At 34.3% G+C, this 18,830-nt stretch overlaps 1 protein-coding gene and 1 long non-coding RNA gene across 6 annotated transcripts in view; one reads left to right on the top strand and one right to left on the bottom strand.

The window, feature by feature from the left end:
• The first annotated feature begins 7,110 nt into the window (after nt 1-7,110).
• abi3bpa (ABI family member 3 binding protein a) overlaps nt 7,111-18,830 on the top strand; it is a 35,534-nt gene continuing 23,814 nt past the window's right edge. For 2 of the 5 annotated variants that reach the window (XR_015499491.1, XM_087267938.1), the window contains exons 1-9: nt 7,111-7,381; nt 11,698-11,877; nt 11,947-12,015; nt 13,866-13,998; nt 14,779-14,960; nt 15,205-15,251; nt 15,340-15,385; nt 15,474-15,536; nt 17,299-17,706. Coding sequence is in view for 3 of the 5 variants with exons in the window: in XM_087267938.1 (XP_087124064.1) it covers nt 7,267-7,381; nt 11,698-11,877; nt 11,947-12,015; nt 13,866-13,998; nt 14,779-14,960; nt 15,205-15,251; nt 15,340-15,385; nt 15,474-15,536; nt 17,299-17,706 (1,243 nt within the window). In the remaining 2 variants the exon portion in view is untranslated. Of the gene's footprint in view, nt 7,382-11,697; nt 11,878-11,946; nt 12,016-13,865; nt 13,999-14,778; nt 14,961-15,204; nt 15,252-15,339; nt 15,386-15,473; nt 15,537-17,298; nt 18,322-18,830 lie in introns of all 5 variants that reach the window. The other 3 variants (XR_015499490.1, XM_087267937.1, XM_087267939.1) reach the window with 2 other exon arrangements.
• On the bottom strand, nt 11,046-18,382 carry LOC147835330 (uncharacterized). Its single transcript, XR_015499611.1, has 2 exons — nt 18,271-18,382; nt 11,046-11,840 (listed from the first exon to the last, which is right to left on the bottom strand). It is a non-coding gene; the product is annotated as an uncharacterized LOC147835330 (long non-coding RNA).

Raw genomic sequence — 18,830 nt, 5'->3', positions numbered from 1 at the left:
AATCATCTGCATCAAACCATCACACACACACACAACAGAGGCTTATGTACTTATCCACTGACCCTTTAGACTTTCATTGCATCATAGCCCCATCAAGTCTTGTAAAGGACTATTCATGAAATTTTTAGTCCATTTATATCAGTAGAACAATAAATAAGATTTTTAGCTGAAAATGTGATCCTTGGTGATTTATAATACTGGAATCATAATAAGTGGCATTTGGAAAAAAAAGGCAATTTATTTGTCTTGCTTTTTGTTTTCATACATGCATGTTTCTTTCATCACTGTCACATCCCAAAATCTTTTAAAGCAAATATCTAACAATGGTCGCTTTATCAACCTTTTCTACGAGTTAGCCTACTGCTGTGTTTATGTTTACGCTCAATTAGAGAACTATTATTAAGAAGAGCTGAAAGAAATCATTTGAAATAAATTGTTAAAAATGAAATAAACTGTTCCTCCAGATAATTTTCACTTTGTATTCCCTGGGGTTCAGTAATATTTATGTCTGTAATAAAAATATTATATGCAATAAACAATATTACATTCGTAACATTGCTGTGGAAAGACTTTATTCTTGGAGTTTTTGGAGTTTGGTGTTTTTAGAGTTATTAACCTTCCTGTCGTGTTCAGATCAAATCTGACCAATTTTCAACTTAAAATACTCTTAAATTATTGTGTTTTACATCTGATTGCATCAAGGTATTATGATATCCTTCGCACTGCATTTGAACACATAAAAGTGATGATCACCTCTTTTATTGAATTTTGAGTGTTTTAGTCAACCTTGTTACACCTGTGGTGTTCCCGGTCAAAAATGACGGACATGGGAAATGACTTGGTATCCAGACTATTCATCCAGCAGACAGAAAACATCCTAATATGCTGTACACCTCCCGACTCACTCACTCTATTTGCATTTTCACTGCAGTTATTTTATGTCTAATTGTAATAATTCATGTTAAACACTACTTTTAGATGTTGTTCACAGCTAAAGAATGTTGAATAAAATTTTGGTTTTGAAAAATTTTAAACATTTAAAATGGACTGGGCGACGCAGTGGCGCAGTAGGTAGTGCTGTCGCCTCACACCAAGAAGGTTGCTGGTTCGAGCCTCAGCTAGGTCAGTTTCTGTGTGGAGTTTGCATGCTGTCCCTGAGTTCGCGTAGGGTTTCTCCTGGTGCTCCGGTTTCCCCTACAGTCTAAAGACATGCAGTACAGGTGAATTGGGTAGGCTAAATTGTCCGTCGAGTATAAGTGTGAATGAGTGTGTGTGGATGTTTCCTAGAGATGGGTTGTGGCTGGAAGGGCATCCGCTGCATAAAAACGTGCTGGATAAGTTGGCGGTTCATTCCGCTGTGGCGACCCCAGATTAACAAAAGGACTAAGCCGAAAAGAAAATGAATTAATAAAACATACTGGTCAATTTTGCCCGGGAACACTAAAGTAAGGGACGGGAGGTAAGGGTTATTGATTTGCTGGGAGGGTTATTAATCTGCTGAAAGAAATGTGTTAATTCTAGTTATTTTTTTATTCAATTGATTAATATTATCTTTTTATTTCACATTGTTTACATTTTAACAAAGGTTATTCCATCGTTTCATGCAAAGCATGATGGAGATTATAGGAAAAAAGTCTACAATCTCTTTACTCTATAGCATAAATACTTATTCTGCTGAGTTAAAAGAAGTGTTTGATTTTGGATGTAGCCACTGAACTTTAGTTATGCTCATGAATGAAACTTTAAACAGTCAAACAAACTGTGATTGTATTATTCTGAGATTCATTTGTTAAAACTGCCACCTACTGTATTACTACCATTACATTTAGTATCCATCTAATATTTCAATGTGGAATTAAATTATTTTCTGTGAATGAGTGAGACTTGATTTATTAGCCAAATTGAGTGAATACTCAGAAGAATTATAAGGTTATGCAATATGTATTGTGTTACTTACTGTTGCTTTAATAAAGTGCGTGTGTAGGCATTATGTAAAAAAAAAACACTCACTGTATGATGAAAATGCAAATGTTATGCAGTTTTAAAAAAAGTTCAACAACAGCAACAAAACAAATCGACATTGAGTAAATTGATTCCTTCGTTTCTAAATAATTCAATCATTTACAATAAATCATTCGGTAAGACAGGGACTTGTCGCCACTTACTGGATCTACTGTCATTTATTCATAAAAGGCCTAAACAATATCAAACAGCATAGCAGTCTATATTTATATGGCTAAAATAACTGCCATTAAATCCTTGTGTATAAAAGCTCAAAGGTATGAAATACACCGTAATTTATATTTATATTTAAATGACATTTTAGCAAAGACAGGTTTAACGTGTAAAAACCCTTTCCAAGAATCCCCAGGTTGTAAATCATTAGCCAAATCTGTATCTCATGTGGTAATGTCATACCTGACCTCTAATAGCTCAGATTTATACTGTGGAGACACAGACTGACAAGCACAAAAATCCAATTTAGGACCTTGGAAATTTGATGACTAATCTAAATCCATTCTTTATACACCTTTTGGCTCACTGCTTTATCACTGTGCCCTAAAAGAAATCAGTCATCAGCTCTATGATTAATAAAGTTTTGTCGTTCTGCCAGGAATCCCATGATCTGATAATCTAAGCCCAGAATGAGTCTACGAGATGCAGTTGTGTCCCTCTGCCCCGAAACCTGCTGGCACACGGAACAAACAAGAAAGAAAACAGACAGAGGTGATCCCTGTTTCCCTGACATCTTAAAAACATGACTGTTAAACATGTGGCCTCTGCCAGCAGCAGACAAGCCAGTTTTGAAAACAATGTGGAAAGACTGATCCATTTCTATGAGGAGATCTGTCACACATACGATTCAGCAACTAAAAAGGTCCTTGGCCCACTCCTGTTGTTTATACACACGATGTAATTCATGAATATATCCTTTATGCTCATATTTAGATGACTGGTCCTTTGCTGTTGAAGCCTAGGGGTTTTGTGTGTCTGTTTGTAGTGTGTAGTTGGCATTTTTGTAATGAAACATCTGTGCTGGCTTTTCATTTATTTATCCTGAAGCACCTCCAAGAGTGAGGAATGGGAAAAAAAAACTTCTGGTCACTACAGACAAAAACAGCAGTAACTAAAATGCTTTTAGAGTTCATCGTTTACAACAGACCTACTGTATAACATACAAATCTGCTTTTAAATCTATACAGAATATATGTAAACTGCTGCCAAATGTGGCTGCAGATTAGCTTTGTACTATAGATTATATTTGACTACAGGTGTTTCTTTTATCAGCTGATTTGCAACTGGATAAAAAAAAAAAAATGTTAGTTTACTAACACTCAGTGAACACTTCTATTGCTAATTAAGTAAGTAAGGAACAAAAATAACCCATAAAGGTCTCACTTTGTGATCAGTGTAATAAAAAAATAGCACTTTTTGTGCATTCAAATAATGAAAGTGACTTTTTAAAGCAAAAACAGTTGTCAAATAAATGCTGTTTTTTTTTTTACTTAAATCAATGACAATAGATATATTTTATGAAGGATTGTGAGACACTGAAAACTGGACCCTGGAAAATTCAGCTTTGCCATCACATAATAATAACTTTAAAATTACATACAGTATGTTTTAAAATAAATAATCATGGAATAAATTACTTTTCAAGAGGTATTAAAAGAGAAAGCAGTTTTTTTTTTTCAAAATTATGCCATATAGAGAAGACCAATTCATTTAATCTTTCTTAGATTAACTGTTGTTTGTGTGTCAAGAATGTTTTGATAAATTAAATAACTCTTTTCCACTATAGAACAACCTTTGATCAGCTGAAAGGTTCCATAAATGATAAAAGTTGTTCATGGAACTATCGATGCCAATAAAAAACATTAGAAGTGTATATTCGTTTTTAGAAGTGTATTTTTATCAAAGCAAAGTCAGTTCTGAGACTTTTTAAAAACATAAAAGCTAATCTTTTTGTTCCCAAATATTTGAATGGTAGTGAAGACCAGTAATTGTATTAGTGTTGGAATTAGGAGGTTTTCAACAGACAATTCTTAAGTTTTAGATGTGTGTAAACAAACTACTAACTTGAACTTACACCCTGGTTTCAACATTTTCTTCTTTCCCCATAATGACCGCAAAGGCCTCAGGAGTAGACTCTGTCAAATCCAGCAGTTTATAATCAGTTATTTTTTCACAGTGAATTGTCAACAGTACATTTAAAATAATGATTTACTTTTTATCTGGTGCATCCTTTTTTTTTTTTACTACAGGACTAATTGGAGACAGAAGACAGTGCTGAGTCAGAATAGCATCTTCAAAGGCCTCCTAGACAAGTGACCGTAAGTACAAACAAATATACAAAATCATTTTCTGGTAATCAGCTGGAAACAATTATTGTTATTTTGTGAATAGTTAGAAGTCTGGAACACTGAAATAAAGATGCGGGAAATAAATAACTAGCTTTGTACATTTTGAACATATTCATTTTATTAATGAATGTATTTCACATTGCCTTCAAACACTTCATGTTTTTCTCGTCTAGCTGTGGGTAAGTGGATTTGAGAAATGGGTAACATATGGCATTACATTACATTTGCAAAAGCCACACACACAAATGGCTTGGAAATGATTACAAAAGAGGCAACACAACAATATGCATGCATGTTTCTTCTCGAAAACCACTTAGTCAATCTTCATAATTATTCTCAGCAACAGTAAATATCCAGTAATTCAGTGTTGGGTTAACACGAGTTGCATAATAATATTACTTTTCTAAGTAACAAGTAAAGTAACGGATTACTTTTAAACAATAAGCAATAATATTTGAGTTCCTTTTTTAATGTAATACGAGTTACTTTTTAGTTTAATTAATTAGCTTTTAAAAAATAAATTACTGAATTAAAATAAAAAAGTCAAAACTAATCATTTAATTATTTTAAACGCATCGTAGAAAAGGAAAATGGGAAAATAGACTCAGTGGAAAACTGATTTTACATAAGACATATCGTACAAAAGTACCAAACACATTGCTTACAACTTTTAAAAATCTGTACATAAGGCAAGTATTCACCTTACTCTTTACATTCGAGCGGGCACAGCCATTTGAATCTTTTTGGCTTGAGATTCCGATCTCATTCACTTCCATTCATTTTAGACATTAAAAACAGCTCGTTAAGTTGCTTGACGTTACAAACTGATATTTTGTTATTTTATTATTCTACTTGTCTGTATAGTCATGCAAAGAATTGTTTGTAGAGCAAGTAGTTTGACTGTTTTCAGTGGTTTATTATCCTTAGTCATTTCTCTCGTAGACAACTGAATCGAAAGTTCTAAAACAATCGCGAAAACGAGCAGAACTTCCTTCTAAGAAAGAAAGAAAGAAAGAAAGAAAGGAAGGAGGGAAGGAAGGAAGGAAGGAAGGAAGGAAGAAGGAAAGAAAGAAAGAAAGAAAAACAAACAAACAAACAAACAAAATAATAAAAATATAAAATATGTTGGGAAAAAAAACTATATAATATAGAAACCAAGCAGGTAATACATTTGTTAACATTAATAAAAATGTCAATAAAAGTTGTAAGAGCACACTGTAAAAAAATCAAGGTTGCCTTAATTTTTTTTGGATGAATCAAATTAATCTTTTTCCAGAGATGGGTTGCGGCTGGAAGGGCATCCGCTGTGTAAAATCTTGCTGGATAAGTTGGCGGTTCATTCCGCTGTGGCGACTCTGGATTAATAAAGCGACTAAGCCGACAAGAAAATGAATGAATGAATGAATCAAATTAATCTTATGATTCCATTCAACTTATATTATGTTCAACTGACTTAAAATAGCTTCCTTAACTTATAAAATTAAGTTAGAACATGATTAACTTAGTTTGATAAGACGTCACCTTGGAATTATAAGGATCTTTTTGCATTCTAAATGATTTTGAGATATTGAGGTTTAAAGTTTTTGCATCCCATAGCAAACAGTATGTGTGTGACATTTGTTTTTAAATAAAAAGATTTAAAATGTAAACAACTTATAAAAACATCTTATAATGTAAATAAGTTGTCATTTAATAAGAATATATCAATAACTCAATTTTGACAAAAATGTCAGAGAGAACCTTATAATTCTAAGGTGACGAAGTTACAATGAACATATGCTGTCAGGACTAATTGACCATAAAACTTTTTTATGGAATTTAGATGAAATTCGAAGTGTAAAATTAAACAAATGAGAAAACATGCAATAGTGTTAATGAATGGATATTTTGTACAGTGTCCTCTGTTTAACTTCCTGAAATTCCTTCACTCTTGTCAATGCACAGAAATCTTCCTTGGCAGACTTTTTATATGGTTTTACATTTATAAAATGAATTGCAACCATATGCATTCATGTTAAACATCTTGACTTAATCCTTAAATTCTTTATTTCAATTTATGAACAAAAAATTATATCTGGGAATCGCACATGTGCATCTTTTGGCTATTTTCTGTAAATTAGAAGTTTAGCAGTGTTAGCAGTATTATTAGCAGTGTTCTGTGATTCATGTTTATATTTTTCTCCCATTTATTTATGCTTTTGAATTGGATTATGGGATCTTTATCTTTCTTCCAACAACTTTAACATTGAAAAGTAAAAAAAAGTGACTTTTATTAACATTTTAATAATTTAAAGTGATATATTGTCTGGTGACAATTGTGTATAAATTGCTAGTTTCTTTTTTCTTATTTTACAAAGTCTAAATATTTTCTTTTTACATTATATTGTTTCAAATGACTAAAATGGCAAAAAAGTCACTTTGTTAATGTGAAGATTTGAATTTTCATCATCAGAAGTTTTTACTTTTATTTTTAGTAGAGTAGCTAGTTTACAAAAACATTGATACACTAAACTGAGGCAGAGAAATAAATGCAGCTTAAGAGAAAAAAAAACAGAAGGTGCTGAAATGATTGAGAGAGAGAGAGAGAGAGAGAGAGAGCGAGAGAGAGTAAGAGAGAGGGAGAGGGATGCAGACAGAGACAGACGGAGCGATACGCATAGATAAGCTAAAGGTTTAACAACAACAGTGTGACATCATAGGGACCCTCCCTCTAGTTAATAATCCAGCATAGTTGGTGCAGTCACACAATCACAGACACCCATTTCCAAACACAAAATCATTCTCTCTCACAAAGCGTTCACTGACACCTGATCTGAGGTCACTTTAAAGGACAAGGAGAAAACCGATGATTTCAGACAGAACAACTGTAGGAGCTCAGAGAGAAGAGCTTTGAGTGGACTATATGAACTCTGTATTGTTTTCTTCCAGAAAAGGGGACAACATGCAACTTTTCCTCCTCCTCCTCTTCCTCAGCAAGATCTTTCTGCTCAGAGTAACCTCCGCAACCACAATTAAAGGTACCAAAATGAAGCATTAATGGCATGATTGACAAGTTCATCATAAATATTCAATCCTATCAATAGTTATGAATAATTTGGGTAGCATTTTATTTGAAAGTATTTGCACCTGCATGTATTTATGGTGCACTGACCTTAGAGAGCAGTAACTACATTGGCATTTTCTATTAAAACAATGATGTTTGGACAAAATAAAATAAGAAATAAAAAAAGAAAAATAATAATAATATATATAGTATATATTAGTTAAATGCTAATTTCTTAACTTAGTCTGAAGTTAAAACATGTATACTGTGTTGTGCAAAAATGAATACATATGTCTGAAAACACACATTTTTCAAATTTTATTTTTTATTGATTTTTATTTTATGTATTTTATGGACAATAAAATGACAACATTTGTATTTCAAATTGTGAGTAAATCAGTGTCTTACAGAATAAAACACAAATTACATTTTACTCATACTCTTAACTACAAATTGTGAATACAAATATGTCAATGACAAGATGAAAAGTAGAGCACATCAATTCTACAATTATATTTATACAAATGTATACAATAATGCAGTATTACTGAAGTCTGAAGTCATACTGTTCTGCTGTGGATGCTTGGTGCTGGATGAAGAATGCAAGCTCAGCTGTTGTCAATATATCTGAATGCTTTCTGCTTACAAATGAAATCGTGCAATAGTTTGATGCTGCTGTAAATATTTCGAAGAATACATTGAAAGTATAAATGATCATGACTCATGATGTTTATGAATCAACAATGAGAATTTTGAAAGTCTTTTTGCTGGGCTTTAGAATGACATTTTTATGGATGCCAGAAATGGATTTTGTTGAAATTTCAAACAAAGAGTATGTGTTTGTTGATGTATTTATTGGCAGCGAATACAAGGCCACATCAGGTCTGTTTTTGTGTGTGTGTTTATCTGTTTTCTGTTAAAACTTGAATCTGTGCAGTGGGATTGTTTAAATAAATGAGTGCATAAAAGCTGAGTGCATAAGCGGTGGTTAGATGTGGATTTATTTGGTTTACTTTTAGTTTCCTTTTGTGTGCAATATCAAAAATGAGTTCACATCGGGTCTGTTCTCGTTGTGCCTGTGCCTGAATTTGTTTTGGCCTGATCAGTCTACTTTTTCCCGTGTCACGTGTAGGGTTCATGTAAGACAGACCCTTGACTATTGCAAGCTGTGCACAGTCACATGAAGCACACTCTGTAAAATTATATTTCCCAAGTTTACTGCAAACGTTTCTTTGTTGTTGACTGAAATTTCAGAGCAATTTCTGACTGAATATTGTGTGTACTCCTCAGGCCCGGATTGGCTAATCGGGAGGACCGGGAGAATTCCCGGTTGGCCGGTCCGTTTTTTGGCCGCGAGGGCCGGTGTCCCTAGCTCCAGAATCTGTTGCTCTCAGCAATCACACTTTTTAAATTTATTTATTTACTTGACCACAGCCTTTTTATTCATTATTATACCGCAACTCTTCTCTTTTGTTCTATTTTAATGATGATAAAACTCAGTTGTGTCATCATTGATACATCAGATGTTGTGGTCGAGCGGATAGCACGTTAGGTGATGATACCGAGGACCCGGGTTCGATCCTCGTTAGAGCAATTTAGTGTTTTCATTTTTATTGATAAGACATATAATACTGTTAGTATTGTTGAACATTTGAAGTTCTAAAGCAGCTGTTTTCTCAAAAAAAAAAAAAAAAAAAAGACGTGATAGTGTCATCAGAAACTGATTTGGAAATATTTATTTATTTACTTATTTTAATATGGTCAGTCGTGAACTGAGGTGGGCCGGTCTGAGGCTTGAAACTCCAGAGCTGAAAAGGTGTCCCACTCCGGCCCTGGTACTCCTTATTGATTTTAGCACATACTGTAAAAATAGTTTACTCAAAAATAGTTTAGTATTATCATTAAATCATTATTCATGTTATTTTAAAATTATTATTTACTTACCTTCATATCTATCCAAACCCCTGAGACCTTTGTTAATGTTCAGAGCACAATTTATGATGTTTTAGCTGAAATGCAAGAGCTCTCTGAGCCTTCATTCACAGCAATGATCCCAAATCATTCAAATCCACTTTGGATGGAAACAAAAACATCGTGTTATGTGAATTTAGTAGTTCAATTATAATCCTAAAAGCTCCAAAACACTTGTGTCAAAAAGATGTAACTCACATTTAAAGTGTTTTTAGCTCCATATAATAATATAATGAAGTCACATGGAATGTTTTGACAATATTTTTGGTTTCTTTTTGCTTGTTGTCTATGCAGGGTCAGAGAGCTCTCAGATTTCATCTAAAATATCTTCATTTGTTTTTTCAAAGATGAATGAATGTAACAGGGGATTGGAATAACATAAGTCTGAGTAATCAATGACAGAATATTCAATTTTGAGTGAACTAACCCTTTGACTTCCCCTTTGGTAAGCACTGACGTCTTCATCTTTTATTGTGGTTAGTGTAACTCACTTCAAGCTTTACTAATTTCCTTGCAGACCTTCAGGTCAGTTAACGTCTTTAAATCGCTAGTTGGAAAATCCTGTTTGCCAATTTGTGATTTTCATGTGTTTAAAGATGAATATGATTTTAAAGTTGATGTTATTTTCTTAATGAACAACTCTGTCTCGCTGTAATCAAATTTTTTCGCAGAGTGCACATGATTTATCAGTGTGTGTTATGTAAAAATGATCTGAATGTTAAAATGTTATAACTTTCTTTGCCTCTAAAAGGATTTGGCTAACTACAATTTGGCCATGTGGACTTTTGTTTTTGAATTGTCACACGGTATCTTGCCAACAATTTAATGCAAGCTTGTTGAAAAAATTGGACCAAAATCAACAAAGATGCCAAATAACTTCAGGATAAGGGGTAAAGAAATGCCCCTGGTCAATTAAACAAAATCTTCAAGAGCTATTGAAATGTGAACATTTATGAAAATTGTCATATGAAGGTTTAAAAAATCCCCTTAAGAAATCAGTTCCAGGGGGCAAATGTTGCCTTTAATAGAAAAGTTAATCTCTAGCCATGGTGCTGGATGTCCTTTATTAAAAAACCATACACATTTAGATTTGGCTCCATTCTTGTTTGGGACATTCATTTTCATGATCCACCCATTGAAATTTTTAATTTAATTTAATTTAATTTAATTTAATTTAATTTAATTTAATTTAATTAATTTAATTTAATTTAATTTAATTTTATTTTATTTTATTTTATTTTATTTTATTTTATTTTATTTTATTTTATTTTACAAAATGACAGTGACAAATGACAGTCATGGGTATAAAGTAAAAGTAATTTGTTTAGGTTTTTAATGGTCAAGAAATGTTTCCAAAAGAGTAATGACTGCTGAAATTTCGTTTTGCCATATTAATACATTTCATTTTAAAATGCACATGAAAATGTTATTTTAAGTAGCAATTTAATAATTATTGATTTTTTCCAGCTTTTGCTGCCCATATGAAACATGTCTGAAACAATTATAGTCAGTTGTTTGTATAGTAGTGTAGCTCATTTTGGTTTTGAAAGAATGTTATGAGAAATATTTAATCTCACACTGAAATCCTACACTCTTGTTTGCAAACTCTCAGCAATTTTTACTGAAACTCTAAAAGAGAAATGTGTGAGAACCACGAAAAGCGTCCATTTGTTTTCCATTTAATCTCTCAGCTGTCTGAAAGAAATCAACATTTTTAACAAGGTTTAAATTTCTTTTGGTGACACGTGAAGAAAGTGTTTTCTCACATTACACTCAAACACATTTTCTGACATATCTCTGCAATACAGCCATTTATCTGCTGATTCCTCTGGGAGTGATAGCAAGCTCTGATGTAAAAAAGAGGGGGGCTGTTTTTGTAATCCGGTTCTTTGTCCTCAGTGCCAGGGGTTTCCCTCAGCACTTACCACTTTCTCTGGCATAGCACTTGGTTTCATCATTTATTCTGCAGAAACGGCATGCTCACATTTATGAGAAGCAAACCACAGGAGTCTTACACTGGTATTCTTCTTTTGTGTGTTTTCATGTTGTCATAGTTCACAAAACAAGGTAATTATAATGGCAGAACGTGATGTTTGTGTGGGAGGAATGAGAGCTTGAGCAAAACACTTTCGGTTACACTGTAAAAGCATTTCAGAAAGAGGAAAATATGACACCAGACTGATTGTTATTCCGAATCTCTTGGCTAAAATGTTGTAGATACAGTCACATGATTTCTTGTATTCGTAGCTGAAGTCATTGTGTAAATCTAAGGGACCTAAGTAAATCTGACATTAGTTTTCCTGTGTATTTGCATCTCAGTGCCAACACAAAACATGAGGGTCCGGATCAGCGCTGTTGGAGACACCGTCGTCTTCAAGTTCATCAGGCCTCATGTGGACTCCAGACTGGGAGGGTATATCCTGGGCTATGGCAGCAGCATGTTCTCCAAACAATTCATCCAGCTGCCGGAGGATGGACAACCTTATGAGACTGAGATAGGTAATGTCGTTCTTCTACTCTTTAAATAACTTTAGTGCTTTTTAAAACTGATTCTCCTCCTTTCTCTAGATGCTGAACCCAAATATCTGCTCGCGATACAATCAAATAAACCAGAAGAACCTAAGAAACAGTGTGCAGGTAAGCAGCTTTGTGAAAGAAAACATCTGTCCATACAGTGGACCCTAAGTAGTTGTGCACAAAACCACACTTTATTTTTTTGATAAAACAGTTAAACAATTAATACAAAGTTATTTTGTCTGTCTTTGCTTTTCCAATGAAAATAGTTCCAAACAAGTCAAAGTCAGTCTTTCACCAAGGATACGGTATGGCGTTTTGTCCCTGAGTCAATCAGTGCTTTGAATGAACCAGCAGGGTAAAAGTTAAAATAAAGTTCTCAATTAGATATTAGAATTAGTTGAGTAAGCTTGTCAATTAAACAATTTAACACTACAAGTCAAGTACACTTCAAATATTTAATTAGTATAATTAGAGGCCTGTTAATACAAGTGAACAAGTTAAATGTTTTGACAGTTTAGTTTGTACGAATTCACATGAGCTCAGATGTTTTCAAATATACAATTTTTCAAAAAGGAAGCGTGGCTCCAAACCCACCACTAAACCTAACCATTACTGGGGGATGAGCGAATCATACCAAAATGTACAAATGAGATCTTACAGATCCATACAAATTAGCTACTAAATCAAAACATTACGAACTGGCATGAGAACTACACTAATTTTTTTCTTCTGCTTGTTCAAACAACTTTTTTAAAATGAGTGGAATCAGCATGATTCTTGAGCATTTTTTTGGGACAACCTAATTGTTTTACAGTATGTTCAATCTACTTCAATTTGTAATAACTCATAGGTTAACCTTAATTTCTTCATGTTGTCCCAACATTTTTTACAATGAACATTAACATGAACCAAATTGGTTTACGTGAACTAATTTAAAGTAATAATTAAATAATAATTAGTAAATATAATTAACTACACAATGTAGTGATTAATTAATCTAATTATTCACATACTGTATGAAACACATATTAAATTTGCCTGGGAAATTACCTCCAAAAATTATTTGTAGCAGCATGGGCTTCCTAGCCATTTGGAAGAAAGAGGCTAAGAACCAGCTAACTTTTGAGATGTTTTAATGAAAATAAAACATAAACAAAAAGATAAGCGGCAGTCCCTAATGGATGACACACATATGGTGCACTCTAAATTTAATATATATTGCCCTTGGAAGGGCACTTTGAAGTAAAAACAATAATGGCCGCCATACTGAAGTGTTGTTTCAAACCAAAGTGCTCAAAACCGGACACTTCAAAGGGTCCCTCTCAATGAATGATATTGAAGGGTACAACTGATGGACAATTTGGCCCCCATGACCCTTTCCAAAGAGAACAGTTTGATGCCACAAAGTGCCTTCCATTTGGAAAGGCTGATCACAACTGTATGCCCTAATACCTTTGAAGCTGTCACTTCAGAAGGTAAACCAAACTCCTCACATTACTTGTGAGGAGTAATGTACAATACATTGTATTAAAGTTTTATTAAAATGTTGCCCTGGACACATAATTCGAATGAGCCTGGGGTTGTTACAAAAAAGTAGCTTTAAAAAGACATATCTGCCATTCTTTCATTGCCATGTGACTAACTAGCATCAGTTGTTTTATCTCACATTGCCATATGGAAAAGTTAAATGTCCTTCAGATGCACAATTCAACAACTCAGGAGCAGAACAGTTTATCATCTGATACATTTTTGCATATATTGTTATGAATTTTATTGTTTTTTCATTAAATACTAGCATATTTCTGCAATTATCAATGATCGAGCATCTACATCTAGAATCATTTGTTTGCAGACTCCACTTGGTTTATTTTTTTTATTATGCAAGTACATTAGTGTCTTAAGTGTTCATATTTCTCAAGTCCATTAGCATGTTATGAATTAAATCAGATTTATTCTTTTGTGACCTCCAGGGAAAGTGGACCTAGAGGTGCCCTTAAATGTGGTGATCGGTTCAGTAACAGAGTCGTCTGTGCTGCTGTCCTGGGGGACACTGTTGACCAGCCCCTTCACAGACTCCATTGTGGATGACTGTTTTGATGAGGGGTATGTGTGTATATCCATGCACCTAGTGGGAGTTATCTGGATTTAATCAGTTTGTTGTTGACCTTCTCTCAAGGTGTGCAATTATTTCACTGACAAAAGAAACAGAGCTGGTACAGAGACATGCATAAAACTCCGATCACACACATTAATAGGGCAAAACAACAGGCTTTAATAAACCAAACAGTACCAAAGCAGTAAAAAAAATAAATAAAAAGGGAAACCATAAAAACACAGTAATAAAATTAACAGATGTTTGGGTGAAAAAAGAGTTTGGGTGTGTATGTATGTTCAGACTAGTATGCACATATTTGTTTTGCATCTGTTGTTTTTATAATTAACTAATGATATCGTCTATATGTTTTAGTGTTTACTTTGCTCTTAGATACATATTTAAGTTGTTACTGTGTTTGTGGGGACATATGGTCTGCAAAATGTATTCAAAAGCTGACCAACACACACTCTCCTTGGACAAGTTAGTGGAAAGCTTGACCTCAGCCCTCTATAAAACAACCAATTTGATCCTTCTATTCCATAAAAATCTTATAAATACCAGAAAGAGAAGGAGATACTGATATAAAAATATAATAAAGAGTAAGAAGGGCCATCTTTAAAGTTAAATAACATCTGGGTTTAGCCCATTAGTCTCTTGTACTGCTAGGTTATTGAAGCCAAAGGTCTATTTTTTATTATCTGATTGTTAATGCTGCCATTTTAAATCAAGTTATTGCTATTACAGTGTGTGTGTGTGCGTTTTTTTTTTTTTTTTTGGTCTGCTCGCAGACATTTCACAGTGCGCTACAGAGAACAAGAGCCCAGCAATACCTGGAACTATCAAACCTGTCCATCCTCCAGCACAGTCATCGACAACCTCAAACCAGATGTGTTGTATGAATTTGGGGTTCGAGCAGAAACTGACAGCAAATGTGGAGCCTGGAGTCCACCTGTCATCCATAACACAGATGGTGTGTCTCACATTTTGTGCAAAGCAGTTGTTTTACCACAGTAGAATGAATTCATACTGGTATACTTGAGGGAAGGAATAATTATAACTGAGGTTTCTTTTATACCTCAATTGTTTCTCCTAGACATCAATGCTCAGACAGCAGATTCTGAGCTGAGCTTTTTATATTAGCTTTATGGTTAAATAATCTTATTTTGTTGCAGATTATCTCATTCATTTGTATTTCTTTATTTTCCTGTTCACAGATCAAATAATAAGGCCATTTAAAGAACTGAACCAGGCAAAGCCTAAAGTAAGTACTGTAACTGCTGTAAGGACCAAACCTTTTTTTCCTGCTCTGCTTTATTTTTCTGTAACCTTGGGTGTTTCTTTCTAAACAGAAGCCAATCTTGGCAGACCAAAAGCCATTCTTGCCTCCAGTGCCACGTAAAAAACACCTATTTTTTCCTTAACACAGTCACAGATATTAGTAATTGATTTCAAATGTGTAACAACTTTTCCTGTCACATTTTAGTCTTAAACAACATTACCAGAGCAGCCCCTCTTCTTGAACTCCCAAAGCCATGGAAAAATTCTGGTAAATGACACTCACACCTTGGAGGCTAAGCATAATGTTGCATTAGCAAGATGGAAAATAAGCATTATACACACAGTATATACTGCATACTGTCTACCATTTGTTTTTAAATGAATGTCAAAACAGCATTTGAAAATCTGTTTGCTACTTCAGTGCTTCCCTTAGGTTTTAAAATATACTTGCGGTGGTAGCCGGGATGAAACACACCATACACACATCACATGAATAATTAACGTTATGCGACAAACAAAACAGTTCAATTTTTAACAATTATTTATTTTGTTATGACACTGTTATACTGTTTCTTTTCAATGGGTTAAAGTAAAGAAAAAAGTTGTTGAAATAAAAAAGAATTCCACTATTTCTCTTACTGTATTTTTATGCTATTCAGGAGCCATGTGCACCCACTGACAGGTAAAATCTGTATTTCCCCCTTTCAAGTTCAAAACAAACTTAAATGTGAAAACATTTTTTATATTAAACAGCCTATGTAATGTAGTCTAATGACATCATTAAATTGACAAAATATACAGCAAATGAGAAATAAATGATAGAAAAATGAATTGCATTGTGATAATTACAAGATTAAAACGTGTAGATTATTTAAAATAGTTAAATGCGTTGATTAACTAATGCTATACATATAGGCTATTTTGTGGTCAGTTTAGACCAGTCATTTTGTCCTCTCCAAGTATATAGGTTTGAATGAATTATTGAATGTTTCTCTCACTCCCGCGAGTCAGCTGCAAAGCCAAGCGAAAGTAGGCTTAAGTAAAAAGGTAATGCAAAAAAGCATACAATTAACGAACAACAGTTTTAGAAAACAAAAGCTGAATGCCCGATATTTTAGAAGATTTAGAATTTAAGGCACTGTGGGTCTGCAGAGCACACGAGACTGTGTGTGGGATTGTTGACAGGTCTCGCGCAAACAGAACGAAACGGGTAAACGAGAAAAGATTTTTCCACTACTTAATCGATCACGGATGTTTGGTTATATTAGACGGATACAAAATAGTGTAAAAGGATGATAATAAGAAAATGTGTTACTACATATAATTGGACAGCCGTTAATATACATGGGTGGCCCGCCCAAGTAAAGTCCATGTGTGGGAAGCACTATGCACATGTACAAAAAATAGCACAAGTATGCTACAGTTACAAGGTACATTGCACATACTCATACCCATGTCTCCTTGTTCTGCAAAGTCTCTTTCTTTACTGTGAGAAGTATTTCTAGAACTTGTACGTGAGCTAGCAACATTTCTACATCTTTAAAGATCCATAAAAATTTGTGTTTTTACGACTACAAAATGTGTTTCCTTCGTAACATGAGAACTTGAATCAACATTATATCTAAAAAGACAAATGTCTTTTCTTATTAGGTTTCCAGCTTTAAATGTTTAGACATCTTTAAACAATAAACAAATCAAGCACATCTGCTTTTGCTCATATTAATTATCTGCTGTAAACTAAACTAAACAATCCCTCTGTTTTATGTCTGCAACCTGTATTATGTTTTTAATTGGACTGCAACTGCACATTTAGTGAATGTGCTGTCACAGAGGTTTTTGAGGGAAATTCCAACTTAAAAAGTTCTTCTTGTGTGAAAACATTAAAAAAGCACACATAAAAATTTCAATTTGACTTGACTTGAGATCAATCTTAAAATATCCATAAATGAAGATGAGTTCCTTTTGTTCTATTCTTTCTATCGTGCCATTTCCTTTTATTGTCTAACATAAAATTGTGCCTTTTCCCCTAGTTTCCACGCCAGAGACCACAAGCACAGTTCAATCTCAAAGCCCCACCAATGACCCTACCACATCCCAACCAGATCTTTTCACAGAGCAACATACTAGCACAACACCACAACAACCAGCAACAACTCAACAACAGTCTTCCACAACCCAGCAACAAACCAGCACAACTCAACCTACAACCCAAGAATATATCAAAACACAGATTTCAACTAAAGACCCACCATATACAGCCAAACAACAGTTTAGTGAAACAACATCTCCTGTTTCGACAACTTCTCCTATTCCAACTACAACCAAACCACAACAAACCACAACTAAGGAACCAGACACCACAACTCAGGAGAACCTCTATACAAGAAAAACCCAGCCTAGAAACAAGATGCAACGATTGAGACCATTCCGTTTCCGAGGCACGTCTAAACAACAAACCACTCACACTTACCCTCTGCCAAAAACCACTTCTTACTACCAGTCAAGCACAATCACGCTTTCAGAATATGCAAACACCAAACCACCAACAACCACGGTGAGCTGGTCCACAAACAGCCATTCTGTGACAAACACAGCTTTGACTTCCACCACTACTATCACAAACATTCAGGATGACGTAACATCACAACAGACTACTGATGTTAGCAGACAACCAGTATTTAGCACTACTGCATCCACCTATACCAAATATTCTATATTCCATATTCCCACAACTGAAGATCCTCCTCTTAACAAAAGTGAACAGGAACTGACTCGACAACCTGTAAATCTACCCATAACATTTGGGTACAAGCCCCAACCCAGTACTGCAACACAGCAGTCCAACACCCCAAAACAGCGAGCTAGCACTGCTAAATTCGTCCTAAAACAGCATATCCAGGATGAAAGCCAATCACATAACCCTGAAGAACGGTTGCCAGGTACCCAAAAACCACTATTAAACCAAACAGCTTTCATCAAATTCGATGCCATTCAAAACTCACCTGTGACGGAGAAGGTAACAGTGAGGACAAGTCAACAAAGCCAACCAACTGGTAACTTCTCCCCTAGCCATTTACTATTAAAAAAGATTAAATATAGTTAATTGAATTGTTGCAATCTGGCAAACCAAAATGTATAATTTTAGACAGATGTGTCCAGTCCTGCACCTGGAGCTCAGATTCTAATTAAAGGCAGCTGAATGAACTAATCAGGATCTTCAGGATTTCTGGGACTGTGGCTGTTTCTCAATGTGCGTTCTTCAGTGATTTTGCCTCCTTGTGTTCTCATGTAACGTCATCAGCAGCCACCAAAAAGTTCAGTTCCAAAACTCAAGACTGCAAGAACAGAGGACGCGTTAAAGTTCCTGGATGTGTTCTTGATATCGAGGATGCACCGATGCAGACTTGAGAGCAAAATTCGCTTAAGAAATCCAAGACAAAATTGGGAGGAACAGTCTCCGAGCAGAAGTCTGTTTTTGGAATTAAGAAACAGCCAATGTTTCTTTTTAAAGAAATCATACCCATAATTTGTTCAACAGAGTTTAGCTCCAACTTGCTCATCT

Source organism: Danio rerio, chromosome 9 (genome assembly GCF_052040795.2).
Source record: "Danio rerio strain M-AB ecotype USA chromosome 9, GRCz13ab, whole genome shotgun sequence".
NCBI lineage: Eukaryota > Metazoa > Chordata > Actinopteri > Cypriniformes > Danionidae > Danio > Danio rerio.
The sequence above is the reverse complement of the archived record's forward strand: the minus strand, read 5'-3'. Positions and strand labels throughout refer to the sequence as shown.